Source organism: Fringilla coelebs (genome assembly GCF_963513975.1).
Source record: "Fringilla coelebs genome assembly, chromosome: 6".
Taxonomy (NCBI): domain Eukaryota; kingdom Metazoa; phylum Chordata; class Aves; order Passeriformes; family Fringillidae; genus Fringilla; species Fringilla coelebs.
The window spans coordinates 58,701,018-58,728,353 of NC_140034.1; the positions used below are offsets into that span (position 1 = coordinate 58,701,018).

The 27,336-nt window shown below is 43.9% G+C and overlaps 2 protein-coding genes across 5 annotated transcripts in view; one reads left to right on the forward strand and one right to left on the reverse strand.

The window, feature by feature from the left end:
* Positions 1-902: 902 nt before the first annotated feature.
* On the forward strand, positions 903-13,019 carry TCP11L1 (t-complex 11 like 1). Of its 4 annotated transcripts, none has more exons than XM_084208813.1 (10): positions 903-1,009; positions 4,622-4,787; positions 6,949-7,081; positions 8,304-8,424; positions 9,110-9,330; positions 10,368-10,504; positions 10,941-11,134; positions 11,455-11,636; positions 12,267-12,439; positions 12,649-13,019. In XM_084208813.1, the coding sequence occupies exons 2-10, from the start codon at positions 4,634-4,636 to the stop codon at positions 12,882-12,884; spliced, it is 1,551 nt and encodes a 516-aa protein (XP_084064939.1). In that variant the 5' UTR covers positions 903-1,009; positions 4,622-4,633; the 3' UTR covers positions 12,885-13,019. The 4 variants fall into 4 exon arrangements, with proteins under 4 accessions (XP_084064939.1, XP_084064937.1, XP_084064938.1 ...); XM_084208811.1 differs by lacking the exon at positions 903-1,009 and adding an exon at positions 1,366-1,463 and having other exon boundaries at positions 12,649-13,017; XM_084208812.1 differs by lacking the exon at positions 903-1,009 and adding an exon at positions 2,237-2,951.
* Positions 13,020-13,198: 179 nt separating this feature from the next.
* Positions 13,199-27,336, reverse strand: part of CSTF3 (cleavage stimulation factor subunit 3) — a 50,857-nt gene continuing 36,719 nt past the window's right edge. The window contains exons 9-21 of the mRNA XM_084208810.1: positions 26,953-27,030; positions 26,597-26,759; positions 25,987-26,096; positions 25,480-25,596; positions 24,280-24,354; positions 23,001-23,144; positions 22,799-22,901; positions 21,304-21,373; positions 19,920-20,115; positions 18,303-18,456; positions 17,825-17,919; positions 17,634-17,694; positions 13,199-16,685 (exon numbers count right to left, since the gene is read on the reverse strand). Of these exons, the coding sequence (XP_084064936.1) occupies positions 16,483-16,685; positions 17,634-17,694; positions 17,825-17,919; positions 18,303-18,456; positions 19,920-20,115; positions 21,304-21,373; positions 22,799-22,901; positions 23,001-23,144; positions 24,280-24,354; positions 25,480-25,596; positions 25,987-26,096; positions 26,597-26,759; positions 26,953-27,030 (1,569 nt within the window). The 3' untranslated portion in view covers positions 13,199-16,482. The remainder of the gene's footprint in view (positions 16,686-17,633; positions 17,695-17,824; positions 17,920-18,302; positions 18,457-19,919; positions 20,116-21,303; positions 21,374-22,798; positions 22,902-23,000; positions 23,145-24,279; positions 24,355-25,479; positions 25,597-25,986; positions 26,097-26,596; positions 26,760-26,952; positions 27,031-27,336) is intronic.

The window sequence follows — 27,336 nt, forward strand, 5'->3', positions numbered from 1 at the left end:
CAGGATGTACTGTTAGTGGCTGGTTATCTTCATCCCTGCAGGGTTTTGCTCTGTCTGTAACTTACTGATGGCACCAATAATTAGAAAAGTGCTGCAGCGAATTAAGAGCCTTTGGCTTTTCTTGCGGCATTTCTTCTTCGTGGCTGGTCTACAGTGGAAATACCAAGATTTGCAACTCAGGCAACTGCAATCGTGTGTGTGTGTGTATATATATATATAAAACATGATCAGATATCTAATTTTGACTCTTGTGGAGTTCTCTTTGGAATGATATCACCAAAACTTCATTACAGCTGCTGCTGAAGAAAAAATACCAACCAAATTTTGTTCCGTTTAAAGTGCTGAGCTCTGTTCTTTTATTTAGGAGCGAAAACTAATTTAATTATGTTGCAGTCACATGTGCTGAGCCGTTCTTAAACAGCATCACCTTGTGTCAGACTCTCATGTCTCACTAGTGCTTCAGTGATTACTGCTGTCTGCTGCCAGGGGCCAGAGTATTTCTCTGAAATGGAGCTGAAGGACTTGGTGTGCAACAGGACAATGTTTTACTGTGTCCTGATGGGGGACAGAAGACAAAAATGTCAAAAGCTTCTTCTAGTTAATTAGAAAGGACCTCTAAAAATAATCAGTTCCTGGAACCTAGCAGGGAAGCACAAGCCTTTATAGTAGTTATTGTTCTTAGTTTTAACTGAAAGGTTTTTATTATGAACGCACTTCCCCAGAAAAATTGTCTTAGCTCATACTTTAAGATGTGGGAGTGGAAATCCCAAGTTAGTGGTGGTGTTGGACTGGTTTGCTCTTCAGCAGAAGTACTTTCCCTTTCCCCCGCCTGCCTGCTGTACCATCTCGGTTGGGAGGATGAGATTCCTGGCGGGGACCTGAGCTGCCGCCGGTGGCCATCGCCTGCCGGGGAGTCCCGAGCCACGGATCTGCCGCCCTGGGAGCCGCTGGGCTGGCCCCGGTGCCGAGCTTGCTCGGGCTACGGAAAAGCAGCCCGGGGCACTTAAAGGTGGGCTCGGGGCAGGGTCAGCACGCTCCTTCCTCTTTTTAGGGTGATTTAGGGAATCTGAGTACCTCAGATTCCTCTCTGGAGGAACCGGCGGTCACTCCGTGACCTGTATAAGGTGCCCAAGGACAATCCAGGACTGCGTTCCCTGGTTGCCGGGGGGTCGATCTGAACCAGCGCTGGGCGATGGGGCAGACCCCGATCTATCCATCCGCCCATCCATGTCCGGCCGCGGCCTGCGCGGGGCTCTGGCTGGGCTCGGGACCCGCTCCCCGTTCGTGCCCCCGGTGCCGGACGGCGGCCCCTCAGCCGCTCCGCCGCGGGGCCCTCGCTCCGCCCCGGAGCCGCCGCGGCCCGCCCAGCGCTGGGGCTGCGGCGCCGGCCCAGCCCCGCTCCGCGGCCGCAGGAGGGGCCGGGCCCGTCCGAGCCGGCGGCCGCGGCGGCTGCTCCGAGGGCGGTAAGGCGGGGCGGCCCGGCCGGGGGCGGCCCGGGGCGGAGGGCGGCGGCGGGGCCGGGGGCGGCGGGCAGGGCCCGGGCCCGGCAGCGCCGAGCGGGCGGCGCGGAGGCTCCGGGCCCGCCGGGCAGCGCAGCGCCGGGGCCCCGGGCGGGCTCGGCACCGCATCTCCCCCGCCCCCCGTTCGGCCCAGCGAGCCGCGGCCCCCCGGGCTCGTTCTCCCCCTTCGCCCGTTGATGAAGGCCGGAGCTCCCGGCCTTGCGAAGGGGAAATGTGGCGGGAGCGGCGGCGCTGCTGCAGGGCCGGTGGGGATGGGGACGGTGGCGTGCGAGCTGCCGGTAGCGATGGGCTGGCAGGGCCTCGCACGGAGCGGGCGGCGGAGGAAACAGCGGGATTGCACAGCATCCCTTCTAATCGGGACGGCGGACAGGCTGCGGCTTGCCTGCCAGCGGGTTACGAGGGAGAAGAGCTGTGGTGTGGCAGGGGAGCCGAGGAAGGGCAGAATTCAGCGCTGGGAAAGGCACTGCCGGCTGGGCCGGGGCTCAGGGCGGCTCTCAGGGCTGTCTCAGGCGCTGGGAGCCAGCAGCTGCTGCTCCAACCCTGTCTGTGTGCTGCTCCAGGGCAGCGCCGTGAAGTTGATTTCCTGCAGGTGCCCATCACGTGGTTTGAGGAGCTGTAATGAAATGAAGCTGTGGAAAATGTTTTGTTTAGATTTTAATTTGTTGCATTTTCTTCTCTCGCGTTTCTGTTGTCATTAAAAATAAACGCGAGGAAAGTGGCAAGAAGTAGAGTTTGCTCTATTAAGAGGTGGAATTGTTTCTCTGAGAGGAGGGATGACGGTCATGCTTCTGGAAGAGGTATTGTCAAGCTTATTTACCCAGTGGAAAGAGGATATGTTCTAGATGTGTTCTGGCAATAATAGCGGTAATCCATCAGAAAAGAGCAGACTATTGTAAACTAAACAACTAAACCAACAAGTGTGCCTGTTTACATCATCTGCTGAACAGTCATTTGGTAGAATGGCCCAGGAGTTCTAATACCTGCCCTCCATAACTGAAATAGGATTTTTCTAAAACAAATGGTAATTAAATGAAATTTGGGCTGGGCTGGAAACTGTGGCTCTTGAGCTGCCATTTTATGGAAGGTAACACTTTAGGGTGTAGTCTGCCTGGTAGGAATGATGGCCTGCTGGGCAAAGCTGGGGCTAGGAAGTATCAGACTGATGATCCTTGTCATTTATCTTCTGTGAGTCCTCAAGCAGCTGACCTCAAACCTCAGCTTCCCCTCTGTGAGATTTATTGTTTTTCTCTGCTTTTCTCAGGGCAGTGGGGATAAAGTGCAGTGAGAGATCGCAAAGCACTGGGAATTGTTGTGTGCATTGAAGAATTAAGTGGGGCTCGGTTGAGTCATCTTTGTGGTTCAGATTTGACTTCAGGTGGATGCTTTGTGGAGGAGAATGGATGAGAAGAACGACCATCTAGTCTGGAACGGGTGTGGAAGCCTTTTTGATAATGCTTTTATCCTAGCCAAATTCAACAACAGGTTTCTCTCTCTCTCTCTTTTACCAGTGCTATTTTATATTTTATATTGCAGTGGTTGCTATGCTCTTTTCTCTGAACAGCCCCTCTATTAACAGAGCTCCTCATCCTCTGTCTAGAGGTGGAGTGAGTCTAACAGTACCTGTACTGATGCCAGTGTGCCAAGGGTTCTCCTGTGTTACTCATCCCAAGCTTCTCATGCTGTTTTCTCTTCTGAAATAGAAATGACACAGTGCTGTGGGCAATGTGTTGCATGCTGTTGTCTCTCATGCATTGAGCAAGATGATGATCCTGAGTCATTGCTGTAGAGCAAAGCTGTTCCTTAGATGCCCTGAGCTTCCAGCTGTCCTGAGGAATCACATTGTGCAATCAATTTAAGCACTGGTGGAGCAGGGTTAGTTATTACAGCTGTTGTATGAAAATAAATCTCAGTGCTGCATTTTATATTTCTACACTGTTGCTTGCTTCTGCTGCATCCTCTTCAGTGTAGTTTTTGATGCTGTATTTTCTCTCAGTGTCTGTGAGATGCCTCTGGAGAGTGTTCCTCTTGCTGAGAACTTGGTTTATTTCAAAATGTGAAAGTGGGGATGGTAGGGTACTAAGGGAAAGAGGAAGTTGCTGTTTTTCCAGGAGCTTTCTTTTATTTTGAAAGCAGACTCTTCTGGACTCCCACTTCACAGAACATCTAACTTATTTAATTTAGAGACATCATATGCTCTCTGAGAGATTTCTGTGAAATCAAAGCCCGAGCAGCAGCTTCCTGTGTGATAGTTTTCAATGGTGGCTGTAGAAATTACATTCTTGATAGGGAAATCTGAGAATGAAATAAGTGAAGATAAGGAACCAAGTGAGACTTGGTTTTCTACTGGTAATTTTTTCAGTGTAACTTTGAGTACCCTGCAGGTATCTGCAATGTGATATAAATATTCTTTAATATGTAATGTCTAATAAACCAAGATTTTAATTACAAAAGCTATTCTTTACTGTCTTAATTAAAAAAAACCAAACAACTGTGATATTTTATGCATAAATCAGGACTCTTGAATGTAATGAAAATGTGGGAATAGAATTTTATATTAATTTCTTTCTAGTTCTTTTCCTGCTTCTTAATGCTTTTGGGTGGCTCAGAGCGAAGTTTTTAAGCTGTGAGCAGTTGGGGCAGACCATAGTTCAGGGATGTGTTATGTTCAGGAAGATTTATTGTTTGTGTAGTAAGGAAATGTTGCCTCATAATCTTTTGTGAAACATGTTTGTGACGTTGTTCTGAGGGTGTTTTTTGTTGTTCTCTTAAAAGCACTGCTAGGAAAGAAAACAGTATCTTTTTCTCTCATCTGTATCGTTATGGCAAAGGAACAGTTTGAGATTTTTGAGAACTGACTAGGACTGCAGAGTAAATAAATGGTAGCTGTATTGAAAGCATCCCATTTTGTGGGAGATGGGAAGTGAGTCACTAAGTCCAGGTCCCCTGCCATTATGGGGATGACATCATATAACTCCTCATAAGAATTCCTTCATTCTTAATTTTCTTTCTTAATCAAGAGGACTCCTGGTGATATTTACCCTCTCAGCCATGTCAGAAAATGCTTATTCATTCCCTTTTTCGTATTTTTTCTTTTTGTAAAGAACCAACTGAAAATGTCTCAGCATCCTGACAAACTAAATTCAAGTGAAGAAAAGTTGAGTGCTTTGGAGGATGATGAGGAGGAGAGCTTGGACAACTCGGATCAGTCTGTCCGAAAAAGAATACGACAGAGTGCTCCGGGGTCACACAGAGATGATACACCCAAGTGTAAGCAAAACTGCTTTATGAAATACACACAAAAAAAAAAGTCAGTTCTGTAATTGTTGTTGGGGGCAATCCTAGTGTTCTTTAGCATTTTGTGCAAGTTTGACTGTCTTGCAATTAAATACAGTGTGACTCTTGATGTTATGCCTTGAAACTGTAACCCTTTTCTCCCCATTTTCTTTTTATTTCCCTAATTGTACACACAGTGTGTATATTTTCTTAATTGTACACACTGACCACGTTGCTCTGAGCTACATGTATCCTAAATATCCCAGTATGTTTGTGCTCTTGGAATGGATGAACACCACCCCAGTGTGTTCCAGCTAAACTGACTCTGCTGTTTGCCTTATCAGCTGAACCTTCTGCGTTGCTGCAGCCCCTGTTCCCACTGCAGGGCAGAAAAGGCTGTTATCAACAAAGGGATGTCCTGTCAGCCCCTCACAAGATAGATGGAAAGTTGTATATTTAATCCTAATACTACTTCCATATAAGCAAGATTGCATATTTTTCCTAAGGCATATTTTTCTTTGCCATTCTGCTTTTAACATGAAGGTCTGGATGCAATATGGGAGCAAATATTTCTGGCAAATCTGTAGACAAAACCAAGGGAAAGTTTTTTGGCTCCTGAGATTCAGTTCAAAGAAGCACAAGTGCTCAGGCTTCTATATGTCTGGAGGGACTAATATTTTGTTTGTTTCATGCTTTTTATTTTTTGATTGTGTTCAGCGTGGTGTTAGTCAGAGGAGGTGTTCTGAGGGAGTTTCTGTTCCCATGCCTTGCTGGTTGCCTGGTGGGAAAGGGGTTTGTATGGAGAGAGGCTCTGAACACATGGAAGGAAAAAGCATGGCACAGTCTAGCACTGCACTGTACCACAAAGAGGTGGTTTGATCTCAAGCCCTTCCCTCATGTAAGGGAGCAGGTATGAGAATGAAGTGATGTGATTTAGGAGCAATCTTTGGCCAAGGAAAGAGTCTTAGCTCTTAGCGCCCCCGGTGCTGGAGTGAAGTTGTTTGGCTCTTGGACCAGAGCACTGTGAACTTTGCTGTCTGCTGGTTCTTCTCAGAATATCAGTCCTTGCTGTGTTCCCAGTGTCACTATGCAAGGTTAAGCTCCAAGCAGAAGGAAATAAGGATTTAGGAGGGCTGCATGAAAAGAGCAAGATATTGATGGAGATCAAGCATGTTGGAAACCAATTGTGTGAACTCAGAAGAGCTCTGCATGGCAGACAAGTGATGGACACTTCCTTTTGAAAGACCTCTTCTATGTAATTACTTAAGTCCAATCAAAATGGTTTATCAAATGAGATGGTCATTGTTTGCCTGAAACATTTCTCAGGGAGCCCAGCCTATGAAGATCCCTGCTTGGTTCCTTTCGCTTTTGGGATTAGTATGTTGTTCCTATGCCTGGACTGTAGCTGAAGTGAATGAGCTATAGAATGGAATGGATCCATGAGGGCACCAACCCTGTCACTAACCGAGGGCCCAGTCTGAGGCTGCTGGCCCATCCTGCTCAGTCCCAAATGCCTGCCAGGGGAAGAGCTCTTAAGCACTGGTGCTGCCACTGCTGCTGGTGCTACTGTCCTCTGTTGTTTGAGTAATGGCCTCTGGGGGAAAAAAAAGAGTTTGGAGGAGTGCCATTTGCATTGGAAGTAAGGAGAATAATTAGCTACTGGTGTGCTGCTGCTTAACAGTGATGGTGATTGTTTGTTGACTGCTTTAATGATGAAATCACTTCCTTGAAAAATGTAAAAAATTGAAATGGCAATATCTGCACAATATTTGCGGGAGTAGTATGGTGAAAATGCTGCTCTTTGTAATTAGTTCTTCCTGCAATGTGGAGAAAGATGCCAAGATGCTATTAAGCCATCCTAAAGAAGTATTGGTTTGTATGGGGGGTTTTGTTTGGATGTGGCTTTTAAAAGAGCTTGATAGAAGCAATTGACATACTGAGCCCAGAATATCAACTGGGATCCACTCCTTGGTTTTTTGAAATACTCCAAACCTGTGTCATCCACCAGATTGGGAAAGGAAGGGAAGGAAAGGAGAAAAATCTTCAGCTGATGCTGTCATTTGACCCTGTGTACTGTCAATAAGGTGGAAAGGGTCCAAGACTCTTTCTGCAGGCTTTTGTTGAGCACTGTCTGACAGTGTAATTGATGTTGCAGCCAGTCCCTCTCGGCCTGTGTCCATAGAAGAGCTCATGGAGACAGCAAAGGGAGTCACCAACATGGCACTGGCACATGAAATTGTGGTGAATGGAGACTTCCAGATAAAACCAGCTGAATTGCCAGAACACAGGTAAGGTTGGTATGAATAGTAAATAAAATTGTGTTTGTAGACCTGCAAAGCAGCTCTGGGGGTTCAGGTAAAGGCTTTGGCTGGTGCCTTGTCTGGCAGTGCCTGGGAGGATGTGGGAAAGAATATAAGAAGAAGGTGGTAACTGAGCAGTTCTGCTTCCTCAGATGTGTGTGTGTGAAAGGAGAGCCTCTTGGATTAATTGGAGATGTGTGGTGCAAATCCCAGAGTGCTGTGGTTTCTGTTGTGTCCCCTTGTCCTCATGCTGCAGCCTCCCCAGTACCCCAGGCTGGCTGCAGATGTAGGTAGTGCTTTCAGCAATTTTAAGCTTTCATTGCCTGTGGGAGTAAGAGAAAATTGGTTATTTCAGCTTTTCCTATCTGCTTCTTCAGGGATATTTTGGGAAGAGATTCCTGTGTTTTATTAGGTTAGTCCTTGCTCCTTTCAAGTTGGAAGCCTTTCCTTCTCTGTGTGAGTCTGCAGTAATTGTGGGCCCTGCTGAGAGGGAGAACAGAGGAAGCTTCATCTTCTGTTTTTCTCTCTCACACACACAGTGAGGTGTGGCTGACAGCCTCCAGGCTTGATTGGGGAAAGGGGGTGCATATTTCATGGAGGGAACTTGGTCTCCACTGGGGCCAGTGTTGAAGTTACATGTGGTGTGAACAGGAGCTGTCACTATTTTGAATTAGGAATTGGTACTGAAGCAGTGGAATTCATTTTTTTTTTTGTATACAAACTGATCTGGGTCCTTATCTCAGAGTAGGTGCAATACTTATGCAGTGAAACTGAAGATTTTGTGTCAGGGAAGTTACTTAATTTCTGTTAGGTTTACTACTGAATTTTATGTAGTGGAATTGATTTTACTTAGTGGGGCCTTTAAAAGGAACATGAATACTGGTGTTTTGAAGACAAAATGTCATTTTTGCTATTTTTGTTTGGGTCCAGTTTTCTAGATGTAGCATGTGATAAATACTTTGAAGGGTTTTACTTTGTAGCCACCTTTGGTGGTGTGTAACCTTGTATTAGGACATAAACCATTCCATATCCTGTGTCCAGTTTTTCTTGCTTTTCTGAGTAACTTTAAATGATGAATCTCTGTTAATCATCACATCATTACTACTACATTATATTCATATTCTTACATGCTGTGCTTCAGGAGCTGCAGGTTATCTTTGTAAGGGGGTGCAGAGACCAGTATCATTCTTTTAAACATGTTTATTCCCAGCTTAGAGAAGAAAGTCAGAGATATTGTGCATAAAGCTTTCTGGGACTGTCTGGAAGCTCAGCTGAAGGAAGACCCCCCAACATATGATCATGCAATTAAGTTATTGGGAGAAATTAAAGAGGTAAGATGATGTGATATGAAGGGAAATGATTGAATTTGAGTAGCTGCACTGATGTGAATGAGCAAAAGTGGTTAGAGTTTAACTTTTCATAAGAAATCCTCTTTTTCATTACTGTATCACTGTGAACATATACAAGCTGTATAATCCTAGAGGAGAAATTGGAATATAAAACCAACTGCAAAACCATGTAAGGTGATTAACAGGTAAACAATACCAGTTCCATAATTCCAAGCTTCCTTCATGTTATGGCACTGGTATTAGTTATGGAATCAGTGAGGAGCTCCAACACTGGGCTGATAAAACCAAGCACAACAGTCTGAAATATGACCTGTGCCACAGAGGGTTTACCACTTAGTAACTTCAGTATCACACAGTGTGAGGTGAAACACTTGGAGTTGGTGAGTGGTTGGTTTAAAAATAAAAAAAATCAATTATTTATTGTTTAGATAAGAATCCCTGGTAGTGTTCAAGGCCAGGTTGGATGGGGCATTAAGCAAACTGGTTTAGTGGGAGGTGGCCTTGCCCCTGGCAGGGTTTTGGAACTGGATAGTCTTTAAGGTCTCTCCTGACCCAAACCATTTTATGATTCTATAATGCTATAATTCTTTGAGAGGTGGTTTAGTTACTGTTTGGATCCTTGTAGTCTTTGATGTAGAACTAATGCACTGTTAACTTTCCATTTCAGAGCCTTCTGTCGTTTTTGTTGCCTGGTCATACTAGACTGAGAAACCAGATTACAGAAGTTCTTGACCTGGATTTGATAAAACAGGAGGCAGAGAATGGGGCCCTTGACATTTCTAAGTTGGTCAAATTTGTTATTGGGATGATGGGGACTCTCTGTGCTCCAGCTCGGGATGAAGACATTAAGAAACTGAAAGATATTAATGAAATAGTTCCTCTTTTCAGGTACTGAAATGTATTTATTAGTCATGTTCAGAGTCCCTTAAATAATTTTAGAAGTGGAGGGGGCCACTTGAAACTCCTAGAAAGAAAAGAGTAATAGGGAAAAGGATATAGCTGTGGGTGTGAAGGGCAGAAATGCTCCAGGAGTCATTAACAAGGGCCATCTCTGATCTGGTGAGTTGGAGTATTTGTCTGGCTCCTGCATGTCACTGAAGGGCATTTGCTTAAATGTCAAATGCAAATAAGCTGTAAGGTAGCAGATGAATTGTCAGTTTGTATCAGAATTGAATGTCAACAGCAGAAGGTGAAAAAAGCACAGAGGGGCTTAGGGGAAAAGCATTACTGGTTTCCAATCAGTTTGTCCTTTCCTCCCAGTCTGAGCTCTTTAGCCCAGTCCCCATGTCATTCCCTGTCAGTTCTAAAGGGAGTGTGTGCTCCACATCTGGGAGCATCCAGGCTTCTGCTTTGCCTCCATGTTCTCAGTGGAACAGCTCAAGGTCTCAGTAGTTGGGAGAAGCTTTATGAACCTTGCTGTTTTCTAATTTGAAAGGATTCCAGGAGTTCAGGATTGACTTGGCAGAAATATTGCCAGCAGGAGTTAGGTTGCTTTGAAATTAAGGTGTTTTTCTTTGGTGTTTGTTTGTTTTTTCCTTTCTGCCCCTTGGGTCTGATTATTCACTTCCCACTGAGGTTGGCTTTCCAGGCTGCCAACAGCCATGGCATGCAAGCTTGGAAACCCAGATATCTTTTCATATACAATAATGCACATCCTGGGAGATAAAATCTATGGAGCTAGTGAAGTTAATGCCGTGGAAGCTTTTTTACAGGAGATCAAGATTTGTTTCCCACTTGGAAGAGGCACATGCATGCATGTAAATGCTTGCTCCAGCTTTCTCTGTCTCATGCTCTGAAGTTGTTAAGCTGTTACTGTTTCCCATGCATGTTTTTGCTCTTTCTTAAGACAACCTGTAATAAATCTTGTAAACAGCACCTCTGAAACATCTGCAGCCTTGAATAACTTTTTCTGTTTGTTTGTTTAGAGCAATTTTCTCTGTATTAGACCTAATGAAAATGGATATGGCAAACTTCGCTGTCAGTAGTATTAGGCCAAAATTAATGCAGCAGTCTGCTGAATATGAAAGAAAGAAGTTTCAGGAGTTTCTTGAGAAACAGCCAAGTATGACTTTGTTCCTTTCTTTCTTCCCCCCTGACCTCCCAGTAAACTGCGTGTCTTTGCTTGTAGATCATGAAAAGAACTCAAGATATTTTTATAAGTTCTAGAATTCGTATGGTAAATGACATTTTGGGGCTTGTGCCCCAAAACTGTGGTTAGAAAAATTCTGCCAGAACAATAGTTGTGCCCTTGGTACGTTCAGTTTAATTTCAGTACAGCGTAGGGCATGATTAACCAGCATCATCTCACCTCTGATTTCCTGTAGCTCTGTGGTTTTGTTTTAGATGTTCTGCTTGATGCAATAAATGAAATGCATGTCATACCTGATATCATGGGCGTTAGTCATAGTAACTAATGGGATTGTTTGGAAATTATTGGTGGAAAAACCTAACTGTGAAAAGGAATTTTCTCAACAAGTGTTTTTTCCCTGCTCTTCCAGATTCTTTAGACCTTGTCACAAAGTGGTTGCAAGAAGCAGCAGATGATCTGGCAAAGCTGGGACATGAAATGTTACCTCCTCACTGTAATGATGGTGCCACTGGTGGAGCTTCTGCCTCGTGCTTCACTGCTGTACAAAATCAGGCCTATCTGAAGCTTCTGAAGTGGGATCACGTGAACAGGCCTTTTCCAGAAGTAGGTATTTAACAGAAAAATTGGTTCTGTGCTTGTTCCACTCCTCTATTCCCAGCAGACAGCAGAAGCTGTTTGGATTTGTAGCCTGGCAACACGTACAGTGCTAAACCATTGATCTCTGTCTGGGAGATGGGGCAGCTCTAACAGGTGCTTGTCTCTCAGTGCTGAAACCTGCTTAGCTGGGGAAGAGGAGCCAGTGCTTTCCACTGTGCTCCTGATGCTGGCCTGCTGTTCCCTGGGCCTTTGCTGCTGCACCCAGTGACCCTTCCCAGCCCTGCAGACTGACTCCCTGCTGTGCTGCCTTCCCTCCCTCCTTGCAGACGCTGCTCATGGACCAGACACGCTTCCTGGAGATGCAGCTGGAGCTGGAGCAGCTCCTGGTGGTGGGGACAGTGCTGCTGGTCACGTTCAGTGCAGCAGGCCCAGCTCTCGTCGACGTGCCTGGATTCGCCGACAGAATCAAAACCATCGTCAAGGTGCTGCTGACAGGAATGCACCTCCCGTGAGTACAGCACAGCCCTGCTCTCAGGGCAGCTGGAGCTCTCTTGTCACCCTGGGAAATGATCAGGTTAAGGCACTTTCTGGCTGGGGACTGCAGGAAATGCAGAGGAGGTGATGAGGGCTTTCTATGAGTCCGGTTTTTCTTCAGCTAACTCACACAGAGCTGTTTTTTCTTAATCTGCTCTTTCGTGGTTTGTACAAGCTGCTCTTTCTAGAGTGTGTTTTTCATGGTGCCAGGCTGGCACAGGAGAGTGCCAGCAGCTGCCCCTGCTCAGAGTTTGGGCCAGGCTCCCCAAAAAGCTGAGTGGCACAGTGAGCTGCCTGCAGAGTCAGTGATTACACTTCCAGGTTTTGCTTTAGTCACAGCTGTCCTCAGGCAGAAAGTCAGCTCTTACGTGTATGGATTGTTCAGGCTTGAAGTCTTGAATGTTCTCCTACTTCCTTGCTTTAGATCTCTGCTTTATTTTTCATGTATATATAATTGTATTCATCTTTATAATTGGCTTTATCTGCATTATGCTTTTCCCACAACATTTGATAAGTAAGGCAACTCTAATTGAATGATTTATTTTTAAAAAGTGGGAAAACGGTGAGTAAGTAATACAGTTATGCTGTACCTCATGTTTTCTAGCTCCTTTAACCTGAAGGAATCCCTTCTCACCGTGGGTGAGAAGGTGTGTGCTGAGGTGAACAGCTGCCTTTCCCAGCATGGCTTTACCCCGTTCTCTGCTGAGAGAGAGGCTGTGCTGAAGGGGCAGATCCAGGCAGTGGCCAGCCCTGATAACTCCATCTGCAAGCTCATAGGTAGGTCTGGAGAGCGCTGTGCTCTGCCTGTCTGTGGAACTGGGGCTGGGGGATGTGCAGGGCGCCTCTTGCCCTGTTGTTCCCACGTTGTTTCCATTTTGTCTTTCCAACTTGCTGACCACGTTCAGGCTTGTTGCATTTCACATGAGGTGACGCTGTTTCTAATTCACCATCTCTTTTGCAAACAAACCAAACCCCTTTTTTTCCAGATTCTCGAATTCAAAAGTTTCTGGAGAATTATCTTGCTTCAAGTCACCAGAAATCATTGCCTGCCATTCCTGGAGGATTAGGCCCTATTCAGAGGGAGCTGGAGGAGATTGCTGCCAAGTACATTCGTCTTGTCAACTACAACAGAATGGTCTTCAGCCCTTACTATGATGCAGTCCTTGGCAAAATACTGACTAAGGAAGAATCTCAAATTGTAGGGAAGTCAGAAGAATCATAAAACCAGTCTGTGTGCTATCAATACAGTATTGTCAGCTATTAAATAAAACTTGTACCAATATTTGTCTAGGAAAACAGCTTTCCGTGTAAATACTGGTTCCTTTTAACCCACGAGTGCTGACTGCTGAGGGAAACAGAGGAGATGCCAAAAGGGTTCTGAGGTAAAAGATGAGAGATGCATTTCTAATATAATTATGCAACCTGGGGAAGGGGATATCATGGGAGTTTTCTGACTGCAATTTTTAGATTTTTGAGCTGGTGATAGGTAGGGCAAGTTTAAGAATCAAACTTTGTATTTTAGTGGCTCATTTCAGGGCATTTAACTCTTAATTTACAGTGAAATTAGTTCAATTTATCCAGAGCTGATTAGCAATGGTTCTTCCCAGAGGGGGTGATTTGGTTTTTAAAAAAAAAATCTTACTTTAAAGAATTAATTAAAATTCAAAAGATGAACTTTAGCAGACAAAACACCAAGCCAAGCAGCACTTTACTGTAACATTATGGTGAGTATGGTAGGCTTACTAGTTTTTTCTGTATTTTACTGCATTTTTAATAGCATTTTTTTGCTGTTTACCTGCAGATGTTACAAAACATAATATATTTTTGTAGCAAATTTTCTGGTTATTGGGTAACTGTCCTCTGCTATGTACAGTACTCCCAGAGGTGGCAATCTTATAGATTGCAGCTGTATTTATATCTTGTAAAGATTTCAGGAAGGGCAGAGCTAAAACATTTTGATAAAAGTGGCATTTCTTACCTTTTTTTTTTTTGGCTAGTAATTTACTCCTTTTTAGGTGAAATACTAATTTTAAAGTAAATTCTCATTTGCAGAAGGTGGATTTAAAGTGTGTGAAACTTTAGGTTGAAAATTTTGGGCTTTTTTAAAAACTACAACAGGGGATGGTTGCATATTCAATCATGTCTTCAAAAATATCGTGTGCAAAGCACTGTGGGCAATATAAGTGATTTTAATGTACTGTGAGAGGTGAATGGTTTGATGTTAGTGTGAATATACAGGGACTATTGTAGTAGATTTTTTTCATTTTCTAGATGTGTTCTTGAAACTTAGAATATTTGTAGGTCTCAAATTTAATAAGCTACATGTTGTATAGAGGAGAAGAGCCCAGTGATCTTACATTGCAATCTCAGGCTCAGCTGAGAGGTAAGTGAAATTTTCCTCTGGTTGAGCACAGCTGTGTATTACAGTAATCAATATTTGATGGTTTTGTGAAAGCAAAGTTGGTAGTTACTCACAGTAAGTGGCCCAAGTATGAGGTTGTCCAAACCAGAACGTGCTGTCTTTAAAAAAAACAAGGTATGTTAAATGAATGAATGAAGGGCCCTTGTATTGCCAACAGGCAGGTTAATTTAGGAATCAGCCAAGCAGAAGTTGCAGAAGCACTTGATTATGATCCACTGCTGATGCTTCCCTTTCCAGTTTCCCTTGAATGTCAGTGTGATAAAGCTGCATCAACTTTGTGTTTGGAGGGGGATGGAAGAAAAGGAAGACCTTTTTTTCTATATTAGCCTATGCAATTCTAAACCAAATCTTTTCTCATTGATTACAAAGCCCCTTCCCCAAGGGAAAAACCCTGTGAGAGTTCATCACCTCAGACAAGTGATTTTTCTCTTGGCCAAATGAATGTCTGAATCCTCCTTTGAGAACTCAAAAATGAGGTTGTTTAGCCAGAAAAAAAAGTGTTTTGAGTAGGGTCTGTTTCATTGTTTGGATCAGCAAAGCATTCTACAGAGGCCTTGAAGGCTGCTGCCTCAGCTTGCTGGGCTTTGCTATTAGAGCAGGCTCTGCTCACATCACAGCCTAAAGCTCTGCAGCTGCACCAACTCCCTCAGCCTGTGCTCAATGAGCTACCAGAGCCATCACTGCTGGAGATAGCACCAGGATCGATAAGCGAGGCACAGCTGTTTCCAGCTTTCCTAAATAGGAGCTGCACAAATGAGAAGTTGCTGCTGTTGTTTTATCATTAGTCCTGCCTAGGAGCTGCCTTTAGAGGCACAGGTTAGGTGAGGTACAGGACCAGCTCGAGGGTGTGGGGAGGAGCATCATGGTGGGACAGGTACCCAGAAAAGCCCTTGAAAGCTGTGTGACTGATGGCAGGGTGCAGGGCACTGCCTGAGCGGTGGCTAAAGCCCTAACTGAGGAGATGGCTGCTCCCAGGGCTGGGATTCAGGGCTCAGGGCCCACGAGTGCCTGCTCCTGCCATGGCAGCAGGGACTGTGCTGCCAGCAGTGCTTGTGCTGCTCACAGGGCCCACACAGGGCATCCCAGCTCTCCTCACAGGATGGGTTTGATCCTAAGCCTTTGTGTAGCAGAAAGATCCTAGAACGAGGGAACAGAGTGCAGTACTCACCTGGCTCCACTCACCTCCAGGGCCCACACAGAAGGAACAAATGCCCCTGGCACAGGTGCTGGGGGCCTTGCAACAGGAAAGATCTAAAGGAACTGCAGTAACTTCCCACAAGTGCAAGGTAATGATTCTCCCAGGTTGTTCCATTTAACGAGAGTGTTTGACAAACAGTTTCCAGGGGCAGGTGCTGCTTCCCCCTTGCCCTGGCAGAGAGGCAGCTGTGCTGGGGTGGGAATGGCTCTCATCTGCACCAGGCTCTGGCTGTCCTGTAGTCCAAAGGGTTCTTAGGATCTTATCAGAGTCAATCTTCTCACAGCCAATTCCAAGTTAAAAGCTGAAATAGGCATAGAAACTGCTTGGAACGCTCACATAATGTTGCTTTAGCTTGTTTGAAGATAACAAGTGCAACGATGTAGCTGATTATTAACATTTAGCTTTGTACATTAGGTGGAAGAGCAGTGCAGGTATCCAGGGCCAGGCTGTGTGAGCCAGTGCTCCAGGACTACCCACATTGAACTGAGTTAGTCTTATGATGCTGTCTTCTTCAAACAGTCCTGGAATTACAAGCCAAAGTGTGCTGTATCCTCTAGAAAATGGAAACCAAGCTCCATTCTAATATGTATGCTCTGATCAATTTCCTGTGATGGTATAATTAGCATTGCTTTTGAAGTGGCTGAGTAATATTTAAGAAGTACCTTGTGTTTGAATAAAACCAGAATGAGGCATGATGTTATGGATATCCTTTTATTTTAAAGGAATGGTCTTTTGTTGTCGTTTTATTTTTAAATTTTCAACTACAAAACAGATTCCTTACATTCTGCCATAAATAAAAACGAACAATAAGGCAGGACACTACATGAACAAACTGAGAACAACTGTTTTCCAGAAAATGTGAATTAAAAATGCTTCACAAGTATAAGCCATCCAGTTTTTAAAATAAAACTGTTGAAAACCCACAAGAGTTCAAGTGGTAGATGTGTACACCCTCGAAGAACAAAATACAGTTTTGACATTTTGCACTTTTGGTTTTGAAAACCGAGTTTTGTTCAGAGCACATTCTAAGGTTGTTCGGGCTGTTTTCAGATCAAGAACCATATGGGAGAAGAGGCACCACAGTAACAAAACCATGTTCAAGGATTTTTTTGTTTGCAGCTGTCCCTTTTAAATGCTTGACTTTTAAGAGACTGATTCAATGCAAGTCTTTGTCTGTCACAGCAGAACTCCAAACTTGTTTCACCGGATTCTCTTTTGCTGTCGTGCTCTGTAAATGTCATGTACAGGGGGAACTACAGATCCTTTCTCCTCATCGTCATCAGAATCCTCATGTGATCTCTTCACAGCCTTGTTGAGAATGGTGTTGTTTTCCACAGGTCCATTGCCTTCCACAGCTATTTCAGGCAGGCTGCCCGTGATTATCCGTACGGCTTCGTCAACAGCTTCAGAGAGAGACACACAGAGCCACTCAGTGGGGGAAACTCAGACCCTGCCCAGCAAACAGCACCCCAGCAGGGACACCCACAGACACCTTGGGGACACTTCTGCAACAAGAGACACTTCTCTTGCCCTGTTTTACAAATATTAAGCCTTGGCTGTCTGGAACTCTGAGCTGTGGTGAGCACCAGTTACAAAGGAAATGCTGCTGCTCCAGCTCCAGCCCTCCCTTTACACAGGAATCGAGGTCATTTGAGAGCTGCAATAAAACAGGAAGGCCTTTTGGGAATCAGGGTAACTAGTTCATGATTCACCAGAGAGGCTGCAGAGCAAGTCAGTTTCTGCTTCTCAACAGAGGAAGCCTCAAAAATACCCTGTATAATTTAAATAGATATTTTAGTTTCACTCTAAGAAATGAAATCCTACATTTCTTTCTCTATGATAAATTTTTTCCTTAAACTAACAAGGAGGATGAAGAGTAGCCTATTATCATCTGCTGTAGGATCTGTGCTGTTCCTCTGTTCCAGAACCCTCCTTCCCTTCTTTGCAGGAGCTCAGAAAGCACTGCCTGCAGCTTGTGCCCAGGCACTGCAACAAGGTGCACTCAGAGTTATCCCTCACCATGCTGCAAATTTGTAATTTTATGTTACAGCTGCAGTGCTACTGGAAATGCTGCCTTTAAAGGATATCCTCAAAATCTTAATTTCTTTCTTTCAGTTGATACCACCAACATATTAAAGAGCAGCTGGTGATTTGCAGTTTTTTGACTTTTTGCTGCCTCCCTCCAGGTAAAAGTGCAAACATCTATATGCAGATTCCAGTGCAATCTCCTCTGCTCTTAAACACTAATTACAATCTGTAAATGAGGTCTGGGTTTTAGACAGAAATATCCATATGTAAACCCAAGTCTTATGCAGCACTAGTACAGCCTCCAGAGAGGACAAGTAACTTACTGTCTGGCAGTTTGCATCTTCTGAATATCTCCATGAGCTCATCCACTTGAACAAAGGGACCCTGATTTGTTACCAAAGGAAAAAAAAAAGTTTAGAAGGTTATTTTCCATGGAGTGATACACACTGTGGTTCTGTCATGACAGAATGTCTTCCACAGCTTTCTGAAATGTTGAGAGTTCTTTAAAACAAACCTGAAAACAAATAGGAGGTGGCAGGAGCTTCATGAGAACTACAGCTGCTGGTGGAACAGGAAATACCCCACCCGGGACAGGATGTAAACCTGGAGCTGTGGGGAGAAAAGCTGGGTGAATCCAGTGCAAGACAGCTGGGCCAGAGCTGCTTTTGCACTGCATTGTTATTTGATACAAATAATTAGTACCCTGCCCCTTTTGCCTCTACTAATTCCACATTGTTCACTCAGCCATCTGCTCTGTGATGTGTGTAACAGCTTATTATCATTTACCCCAAACTCCTTGTACTTATTTCCATGTGACCTTGGCATTAATTAAAACACATGTGCCTTTAGCAAGCCAGTGAAATGACAGCCTAGGAGTTAAGTACAGGTTTAGATGGCTGAGGAGCAGGAAAGCCTCTGATTAGGCTGGCTCAACAGGCAGGTTCCTAACTCGCCACAGGTGAAACACAACCACTTCCCGAAGCCTGACTTACGTGCTAAGTGTCTTGGCTGAAATGGAATCATCTGCTGGGTGTCTGGTTTGGGGTATTCAGGTTTCCTGTCTACTTCATCCTTGAGGACAGGCACAATGGAAGGTGCAACCACAGGGTCTGGAATTATTGCTGCTAGCTTGGCACGGGAGACATCCTGTGAAAGCCAATTAGAGAGTGCTGAACTTGGCAGGATCACATTGCTAGCTTCAATTACAGAACAAAACCTCGCTCTGCACCGGTTGCTTTTTCTCACTTTGTCTTCATTATCACTCAGATGGCCTCTTACAAGACCATCTGGGCAAAACTTGCGTGGTTTCATTAAAGATTTTAATCCTACAGCGACCCAATGGAATGGAATGGAAACACTTGTTTCCGTTCCTGAACGCGTGTTTGTCATTTTGGAGCGGCTCCTTTTTTAGGTTAACAGGATTTAGGTGAACAGGTGCAGACCAGTAGGCTTTCACAACTATCATTTCTCCCTCATTTCATTCCCTACGTTGCTTTAGCTGGAAAAGAAGTAAAGCATAAGGCAGTCAGCAGGCATGCAAAGCATCAGTTCAAACAGGATTATGTTTTGGCATGTTCCAAGCAGCAGGACTGCAACATCTTAGGTACACGCTGCCCTGCATGCACTCAGCAAAATGTACTTGTTTGTAAACTCACATCTAACCTCAAAACAACTTTGCCCTCACTGCATTCAAAGAAAAGTATTCAGTGGCTCAGTGTGAACATGATTTCCACCGATCAGATTGTTTTACAGCTCTGTGATGGTCAACAACGCAGCTGCTTTGATGGCATCTGTATTTTTCATACATGACTTTTCTGTGTAAGAAGTAAGCGGAAGCTGAGGCACTGTTTTAGAAGCATGGATTGAGGGTTCTCTTCCTGTCCATGCAATGGCAATCAGCTGTTTCTGCTTCTCTGGCAGCCTTAAAAAAATGTAAACCGACATCCTGTTCTGTTCTAATGATTCCCCACAGTATTACATGACAGAAATAGGGAAAAGACACGTGGTTAGAAACAAAAGAGGAGACCACCAGATACAGGGGTCTGGCCTAGACTTTGAACTCCACATGGCAGCAAAAGCACTTCAGCCCTAAGAAACAACTAAAAAAAGAGGCACCGCTGCTCCCTGCCAAGAGCTTTCCTCAGTCATTCCCAACCAACACTGGCACTGCAGCATGTGGGATTTGATGCAGTTCCCAGTGAAGTCAGGGGAGCTCTGCCACCTCAGAGCAGGACAGCCTGCCATATTTCATACAGATGACCTGATCCTACAAATTTCCCACAGAATTCTGGTTTTTGAAGGAGCCCAGATGTGGAGCGGAGGCGTGTAATGCAAGGTGATGGCATTAACACATTGACCTTTCCATGGGAAGATGGGAAGTAACCAGGAATACCCAAAATTGCAGCTGCTACTGATGGTCCTGGCTCCTTTCTGCCCTCTGGCACTTTACTGCCCAATGAGATCAGGAGGAGGAGGAGGAGGAAGAGGCCTATTTTACCTGCTTTTCTAGCAAGGGGAAGGACTATAAGGCAAGTCCTAAACAAGGAATTGCCCAAGATTCCTAGGACTGAAAAGAACAACAGTGAACTGAAGTGTTCTTACCCACTCACCTTATAACCAAGGGCCTTCAGCTCGCTGGCAGAGCAAGGGTACAGGTCCATGAACTTGTACCTGTCCACCAGCAGAGCTGTTTCTTTGCCCTCATATTCTTCCTTGAAGGCTGTAAACCTCCGTTTTTCCACTTTCAGGATGCTGGCCAGATCCCCAATGTTACTTTCAAAGGCTAAAAAGCGAGCCCAGATCTCCCTGGAACAGAACAGGACACTGAGAGTTACTGAAGGAGGAAGGATTACTGAGCACAACCCAATTAAAAACCCACAAGAGGACAGACCCAGAGGAGGCCATCAGGGAATGCATGGCCATTTCTGTTATTTGCTTTAGGTGCATCTAAAATAGGCATTGCCCTCCCAGGGCCTTCTGTATTTCTGTAAGAGCTCTCAGTCTGGTGGACTGCAAAGGAATTTGTTACAGAAAGGAAAGGAATTCTGGTGTCAAGGACTTCAGCATTTGAAGTGAGCTTTTATCAAACATTCTGCTCATCCTGTACACACAGCTTCACTCTGATGCTGATATGGAAAAGACTTTTTACCATGCATTATGATCTAGTTCCTCTGCACAGACCAGCACATTCTAACTGGCAAGAACACAACAGGCAGCGCTTCAGATTTTATACAGCCCAAAATATATATAGTTACTGCTGATTTCTCCATGGAAAATCTCACATATAACTTAAGCAACATCTGACCATATTTCTGGACTTGATTCAACTTTCATTTTAGCTTTGGAGTTCACCTTTGAAGAAGGTTCAGCTTTTAAGCTCTTGTGTTTTGTCACTTTTAAATTGCGTATAAAAATATTTCTCACAAAAGACCAGAACTGAAGTGCAGAACAAATATGCACAGCAGTGCCATATTTGATTCCTTAGTTTTGATGCTTTTGTCTACCAGAGTAATAATGGTGAAGTGAACCTCAGACTGCAAGGCTTTGGTGAGCATTTTTTTTTGAGAAAGAAACTTAAAAAGTAGTAATGCAAATATGGCAGCAAGTGGTTAATCCAAGTCCTTTCTGGTTCTTTTCCTATTTTATATTCATGGCTGGGAGATGCTCAGCACCCTCCTCAACAAATTCCTGACTCATCTTCTCAGCTCAGACCACTGAATCCTTACTGTACAGGAGGATTTTGCACTCTATCCTCAACAATCCTGCATCAGTGAGGTTTTAAAGTCAATAAATTAATGAATTTCACTAGAAGTGGGATAGGGACTTTCCCAAATCTGTCACAGCTGTTGCTACTTTGGACAGCATGAAGCAGGGAAGGAACATCTGTACCTAATTTTGTCCTGCTGTTCATGTTTCTAATTTCTTTGGGATATTTATGGTTGAAAGGGGTTATGTATCTTTTCCAGTGCAGTGAAACTGCTTTTACAGACATACCCAGATTTCTCAGGTGGAAGGCTCCCTGAAGTTAAAACACGTTCAAACAAAACTCTTGTATTGTTGTCCTCTTTAAAAATAGAAAGAAAAAAAAATCACACTGAGTAAAATATATTAAAGACAAGTTAAAATATGTCCATTCAAAGAGATGTGTACTTTGAATTAAGCATAAAGCTGACTTCCATGGATTTGAATTTCAGTAAGTATAAAGAGATCTGAGTGCCCACATAAAACTTTCCTGATGTTAAATTCCAATGTGAATTTGATCTTTGGGAGTCTGTTTTTATTGATAGTGACAAACTTATCCTACTACAGGTTCTTTTATAAGAGCAGAGCTATTGCTGGCATCTCTTCAGGATTTCTGGGGGTTTTATCCGTTTTCTTGAATTATCTCAGTAGTATATGTTGGTAAATTTAAATTTGGCCTTTTGATTCATTATTTTCCTTTTAAATCAGGGCAATATTAATATGCTTGTATAGTCCTCAGAATCCACCCAAAATTATTAGACCTGGCTGCCAGCAAGCAGTCAGTCTTTGCACATTGCTAGCTGGGGGGATGGAGAGGTTGGTGGGTTTGATCCTAAAACTGCCAACTCCTGCCCTGTGCATTGCACCACCTCCTACACTTACAGTTCAGAGATCAGTTCTCCTGGGTTTCAGGAGTTCTGCTGGGTTATTAAAATAGACCAAAAAACTAGGGAGTCCTAAGATAATTTTTTCTCATGGCAACTTATAGAAAGGCATTGCCAATATTTATGTAGACCCTCAATACCTTAGAGCAAAATTAAATGTACTTTAACTTAGATAAAATCTCTCATTTTACAGCTCACAGGAGAAAAAACCCTCAAAATCTTTAAACTCCCAGTGCCTGAAAAACCCAGGAACTGCAGTCTGACAGATGAATGAATGGTGCCTGGTGCTGCAGAATCCACACAGCAGCTTGGGTTTCCTTTTTAAGAAGGCCATTCAGCCCCTGCCCCAGGGAATCACACCCAGAGCCCTGCCACCACCACCTCCACCTCCTGCCCAGGTCCCCCAGCCCCTGTGCCCTGCTCTTTCCATTGCAGCTCCCCAGCACCTTCCAAACATGACTGACATGCCCAGCACTGATTTTACATCTTGCTGATCTCATCTACCTGGGGAGGACAAGTTTAAATTCATCCTAGTCAGGGCCAGCTAATCCCTCACTCCTCTCATGCTGACTGTAAACTGCTTTAAATCTTTTTCCTCAGGATTTAAATTCCTCAGTGTACTTCTCACTGTTCACAGCAGATGCTGTAGAACTCCTGCATTGCCAGCGAGTTACAATTTGGAAAGTTCACTCTCTTCCCTTCAGCAGAATCAAGATTTAATGTCACCAGACTTCTGGAGCTTCGGTTCAGACAAACCAGCAGGTTTTGTGTTCAGATTAACTGCTGAGCTTCATGAAGAATTTAAACACCAAGAACCTGGCCTGAGTAATGCTTCATTAGACCTCTCAAAGCTCAAAGCTTACCATTAAGGTGGGAAAGGTAGTCGATATATGCCAGTACATATTCTGGAATGTCCCCATATTTTTTCAGCCCTAGCTCAAAAATCTTAAAGGCCACAGACTTATCCTGCAAACATTGGGGGGGAAAAAAAAAAAGTTATTAGCTTCAGTGAGCTGTGCAGCCTCCTGCCACTTGTTTAGGATCAGGGTGAGCACCTGTGGTTACCTTACTACAATAATACTCCATTAAAGCTGCAGTAACATAGACATGGTGGCGGGTCCGGGCATCCTCTCTCGCTTTCTTAAATATCGTCCTTCCGGATTTAATGCCTTCTGCTCGCCTTGCAAATTTCATGTACTGGATATAAACCTAAGGTGCACATTAATATTTAAATAGCATCAGTGCTAACAAAGAACACCAGCATATCATTAAGGTTTTTACTATGTCTGAAGTAATCATGACTCACAAAATACAGCAGATGAATCCTAATAGAAACAAGGCAGTCTTGTGCCTCTGTGTTGTTTTGCTTTAAATACCGAGACAAACCTTTTTATAGATTTTTTTTTTTAATAAAAAATGGAATACACCTAAGACCGATCCCAGTAGTTAATACACAGATTTTTCAAGGAAGGGGAGGTAAGGAGATGAACGTCATTGGCATTAGCTGGTGCCTTCAGAGAACTCAAGGCTTGTTGTAAAAATGATAACTTTCCAATAAAGTTAAGACGTTCATAAAGCCAAGGAACAGCCAGAAGACCTGATGAAGCATTTTACTGTACACGATGCAAATCTTCCTGCCTGCAAATATTTATACCTGATCAAGGAAATAATGAATGTGCTACTTGATTCAGCAGCCAATATGTGATTTGCATTTCTTTGGGATTCAACCCTCCTTCCCTCTGAATTAGATCACGAATAGTAGCATTCCTTAGCAAGAGGAACTGGCACATGGTTTCCTATAAAATATGCCTTTGGGAAGCATTAGGATGTGTCTCTAAAGAATGGCAAGTGTCAGTAAATGGATACCTCTCCTCTGACACTGACCTGTTGTTTAGTGTTAGGCTTCACACCTTCTTTCGCCCTCATGCTTTGTTGTGTCTGTTTATAATAAACTAAATAACTTTTTGAGGGCAGGTTACTGCTGACATCACTTGTTCAGCACCACCACAGCTAGCACATGGGCAGCGTTCACTGTGTCACTGCAGCAGAGGTACAGCAACACTCTGCTACCTACGTGCTGCATTGCAGATTTATTTGCAAACTGCATGGTCACAGGATGCTTGTGAAATATTTTATATCTTTTATCTTCATTACTTGTTGTAAGAGACTGTGTAAAAGAGACAGAGGAGCACGTCTTAGCGTATTTCAATGGATTCAAGATTGTAATTCTGCCACCTCAGTACTCCATGCCTGTGACCCAAGGAATCCTGTAAGTGCTGCCCCACCCTGTGCATGCACTGGGTGCCAATCCATGGGGATGTGGAGGCACTGAGGATGATCTTACCAGCGTGGGGTCGATGTCCTCGATGGCCAGGAGCCGGTTGTAGATGCTGTGCACTTTCTCGTACTTCATCCGGCTCTGGGGGAAGGCAAACACACACTGCTCACTAACTCCCTTTAGATACCTCCCAGAATGCAAAACTCAAGCTGAAGACAAAACTAGAATTTTCCTGCTCCCATTTTTCCCTGGCAGAACACTGTGTATGTCAGTCCCTTTACCCAGACGCATATTCTGACTTGTGCAGACATTTTTACTTCCCACACTAATTTCCCACTAATGGTTACCTACATGCTTTGAAAAGACTCTGAAGTCTTTTTCTAATGTAGTAATGCTGCAGCAGAACTGCCATTGGAGGTGTCTGGCATACAAAGACTGTATCCTTTACCTCTGTCTAAAAGCAATGTGCAGATAGGTAGGAAAATCATCTTCTTAACTCTCCAACCTACGCACTTCCAATAGTCCATTCTGTTCCTTGCCAGCTGCAGCCCTCCAGGCTGTATTGTGCAGCCTTGAAAAACCAGGACACAGCATACAGGAGGCTGCACTGAAAACCAAGGAAGGATTTTTCTTTTAAAGGCAAAGGCTTCCCCCATCTCCCCATTGTCCTGAAGTTCTTCTGGAAATATTCTTTCATGATAAAATAAGTGGGCAAACTCTGCCCCACAGAGGATTCCACAGTCCTCATCTGACCAGTGGGAAACAGCCTTTATTCCTGGTGGTGGAATGAACACCACTGGGGCACTGCTCCTTGTGGAGGCTGCACAGTGAGGTGCTGGTCTGGAGAAAGAGATTTCTCCAGAGAGCTGCAGCAAAGGTGGCTCCCATCTTCTGTCACGGCCGTGCCAACAAAAACATCACCTCCCCAAGAATCAGACAGGAAAGGTGCCCGTGATGCCCATTTTAAAAGTGAAGAAGCTGATGCTCTGGGAAATGGAAATTTTTAAGCATTTCACCCTTATGATAATTTCAGAAATATAGTCAATACTGAAATGGAAAGACAGTGGATTTTCATAGCTCATACTATGGGCTTTTCCTCTCCCCTTTATCAGCTCCATCTCAGAAACACTGAATGAGACTAAGGCTAGAAGAATCAGTAAATTAATTCTACAGAATTTTGTGTACTCAGCATGTTTCAAGTAAATGGCAGTATTAATGGGAGATGTATTTGGATTTTAATGTCAGTACATCACTATTTTTGCTCACCTCTTCATAATCTGCATATGCAAAATAAAGAAGCATATTCTTCTTTAATAAAGTGCTGATCGCTCTTTCATAAATATTAGCAGCCTCATCACTGAAAAGTTTAGCATTGTTCATGTCCTGTTATGAAATAAGTATAATAATATTATTGTTCAGCATCTGTGACAACGAAGGCAAATTTATGGATTATTTTCTGTGTGTGACAAGCCACAGTGAATTTCCATTCAGTGCTCCAACAGAGAGATAATCATCTCCTCAGTACTTAAGGAACCACAAAATCAGGCCCAAAAATACCCCAAACCTAAAACTGGCCAAGATTGAAACGATTTTCCACAATTCTTGTCTAAAAAGCAGACATTTTTATTTCTTAAAATTTTTAGTTTCCCCATTTGAAAATTCTGAACATGTCAAAACTATTTTCCACACCCCCCTCCTTGATTCTGAGGAGAAACTGAGAGTACACCATGTCAGAGCAAGGAAATAAGAGAAAGCCAGTGGCAAGCTGCTTACCCCTTTCTCAGCCAGCAGCTTGCTGGACTGCTCAAGGTACTGAGCTGCTTCATACCAGATATCTGGGTGATGGCCCAGCACCAGGAGACACTGCTCATAGGCAAACATCACTGTGGGCAAAACATGAGAGAAACACTCCTTGGAAATGCTACCACCATTGTACAGCCCAAGCATGGAATGCAAAATTCATCAAATAAACCAGACAACATCAACACTAATTGGTTTTGAATACAATGGTCACTGCTGTAGTTCTTTTATACTGCCAGGAACTTCATGAACCACAACCAGCAGATAAAACCTGCCTCGTCCACAGAGGAACAAGCACAGCTCACTCAAAATCAGCCATTAAATCAGGCTGCAAACTACTGTCCCCTGACCAGCACCAGAGGTTCAGTGGCACACAACTATAGCACTGCCTCCCAAAATCCATTTCTTACTTTCAGCTTGGCTTTAGCAAAACCTAGATTGTTTTTTTATAAAAAACCACCCGCACAATTCAAGAAACTCCATCAACATCTGCTCCAGCACGATCCCTGAACACCAAATCACGTTGTGGCTTCTGCTGGAGCTGAGAAATACAATTCTCCACTCCCTAGAGACACCTAATTACCTCTTTTTGTTATCAGAGTTTGATCTTCTGTTCGTAGAGGGTTGCTCTTTTCCCACTGGATGTACTTCTTCCACATGTCCACCTGCTGAGCCTCCTGGGGGGTGTTTTGTGGGGGCACGGAGGGAGCGTTGCGGTCCAGGCCCTTCATCACCGTCTCATATTCCTGAAACAGAAGCAAGGCTTTGAATTTAAACACATTGAACACTTATTTCACGTTATGCTTCCTAAAACAAATGGAAATATTTTAGCATACCAGCCTTATTAGTCTGTGTACACTTTTATTTGATGTAAGAACCAACTTTAATGCTGGTTTGTGGAGTTGAATAGAACAAAGAAAAGTCAACAGAAAGTTGTACCTTTGCCACACGTCGTGCATTCATGTAATCTCTACTCCTGTCCTCGATCATCTTCTTGGCTAAGTGAATATTGATGCCCTGGAGAACGGTGAAAAAAGGAATTGGCAATGTGCAATTTCCCTTTGGACATACTGAATCTTATTTTTTGCAGGAAAGGGCTTGAAAGGGGATGCAAAAGTGAGCAAAGACAAAGTTATTTTAAGATACCAACCTCAAAATATTTATTTCACCTAATAAATATATGGGCAAGAACTTATATCAGAGGATGAACTCACTACTAAAATTCAAGTGACTCAAAGCACCTCAGCTTATGTTTAATCACTTTCAAAAATACAATGAGCTTCATATGAACTGTTGTGGGAGAAGTGGGAAGAACGTATTTGT

What these genes read in the sequence shown, in the direction of transcription:
- TCP11L1 (XM_084208813.1), top strand. Translation starts at nt 4,634, where the DNA reads ATGTCTCAGCATCCTGACAAACTAAATTCAAGTGAAGAAAAGTTGAGT. An exon ending in TATTGGGAGAAATTAAAGAG is followed by an intron (nt 8,425 to 9,109) that starts GTAAGATGATGT and finishes TTTCCATTTCAG; the next exon opens with AGCCTTCTGTCGTTTTTGTT. An exon ending in GTTTCTTGAGAAACAGCCAA is followed by an intron (nt 10,505 to 10,940) that starts GTATGACTTTGT and finishes CTGCTCTTCCAG; the next exon opens with ATTCTTTAGACCTTGTCACA.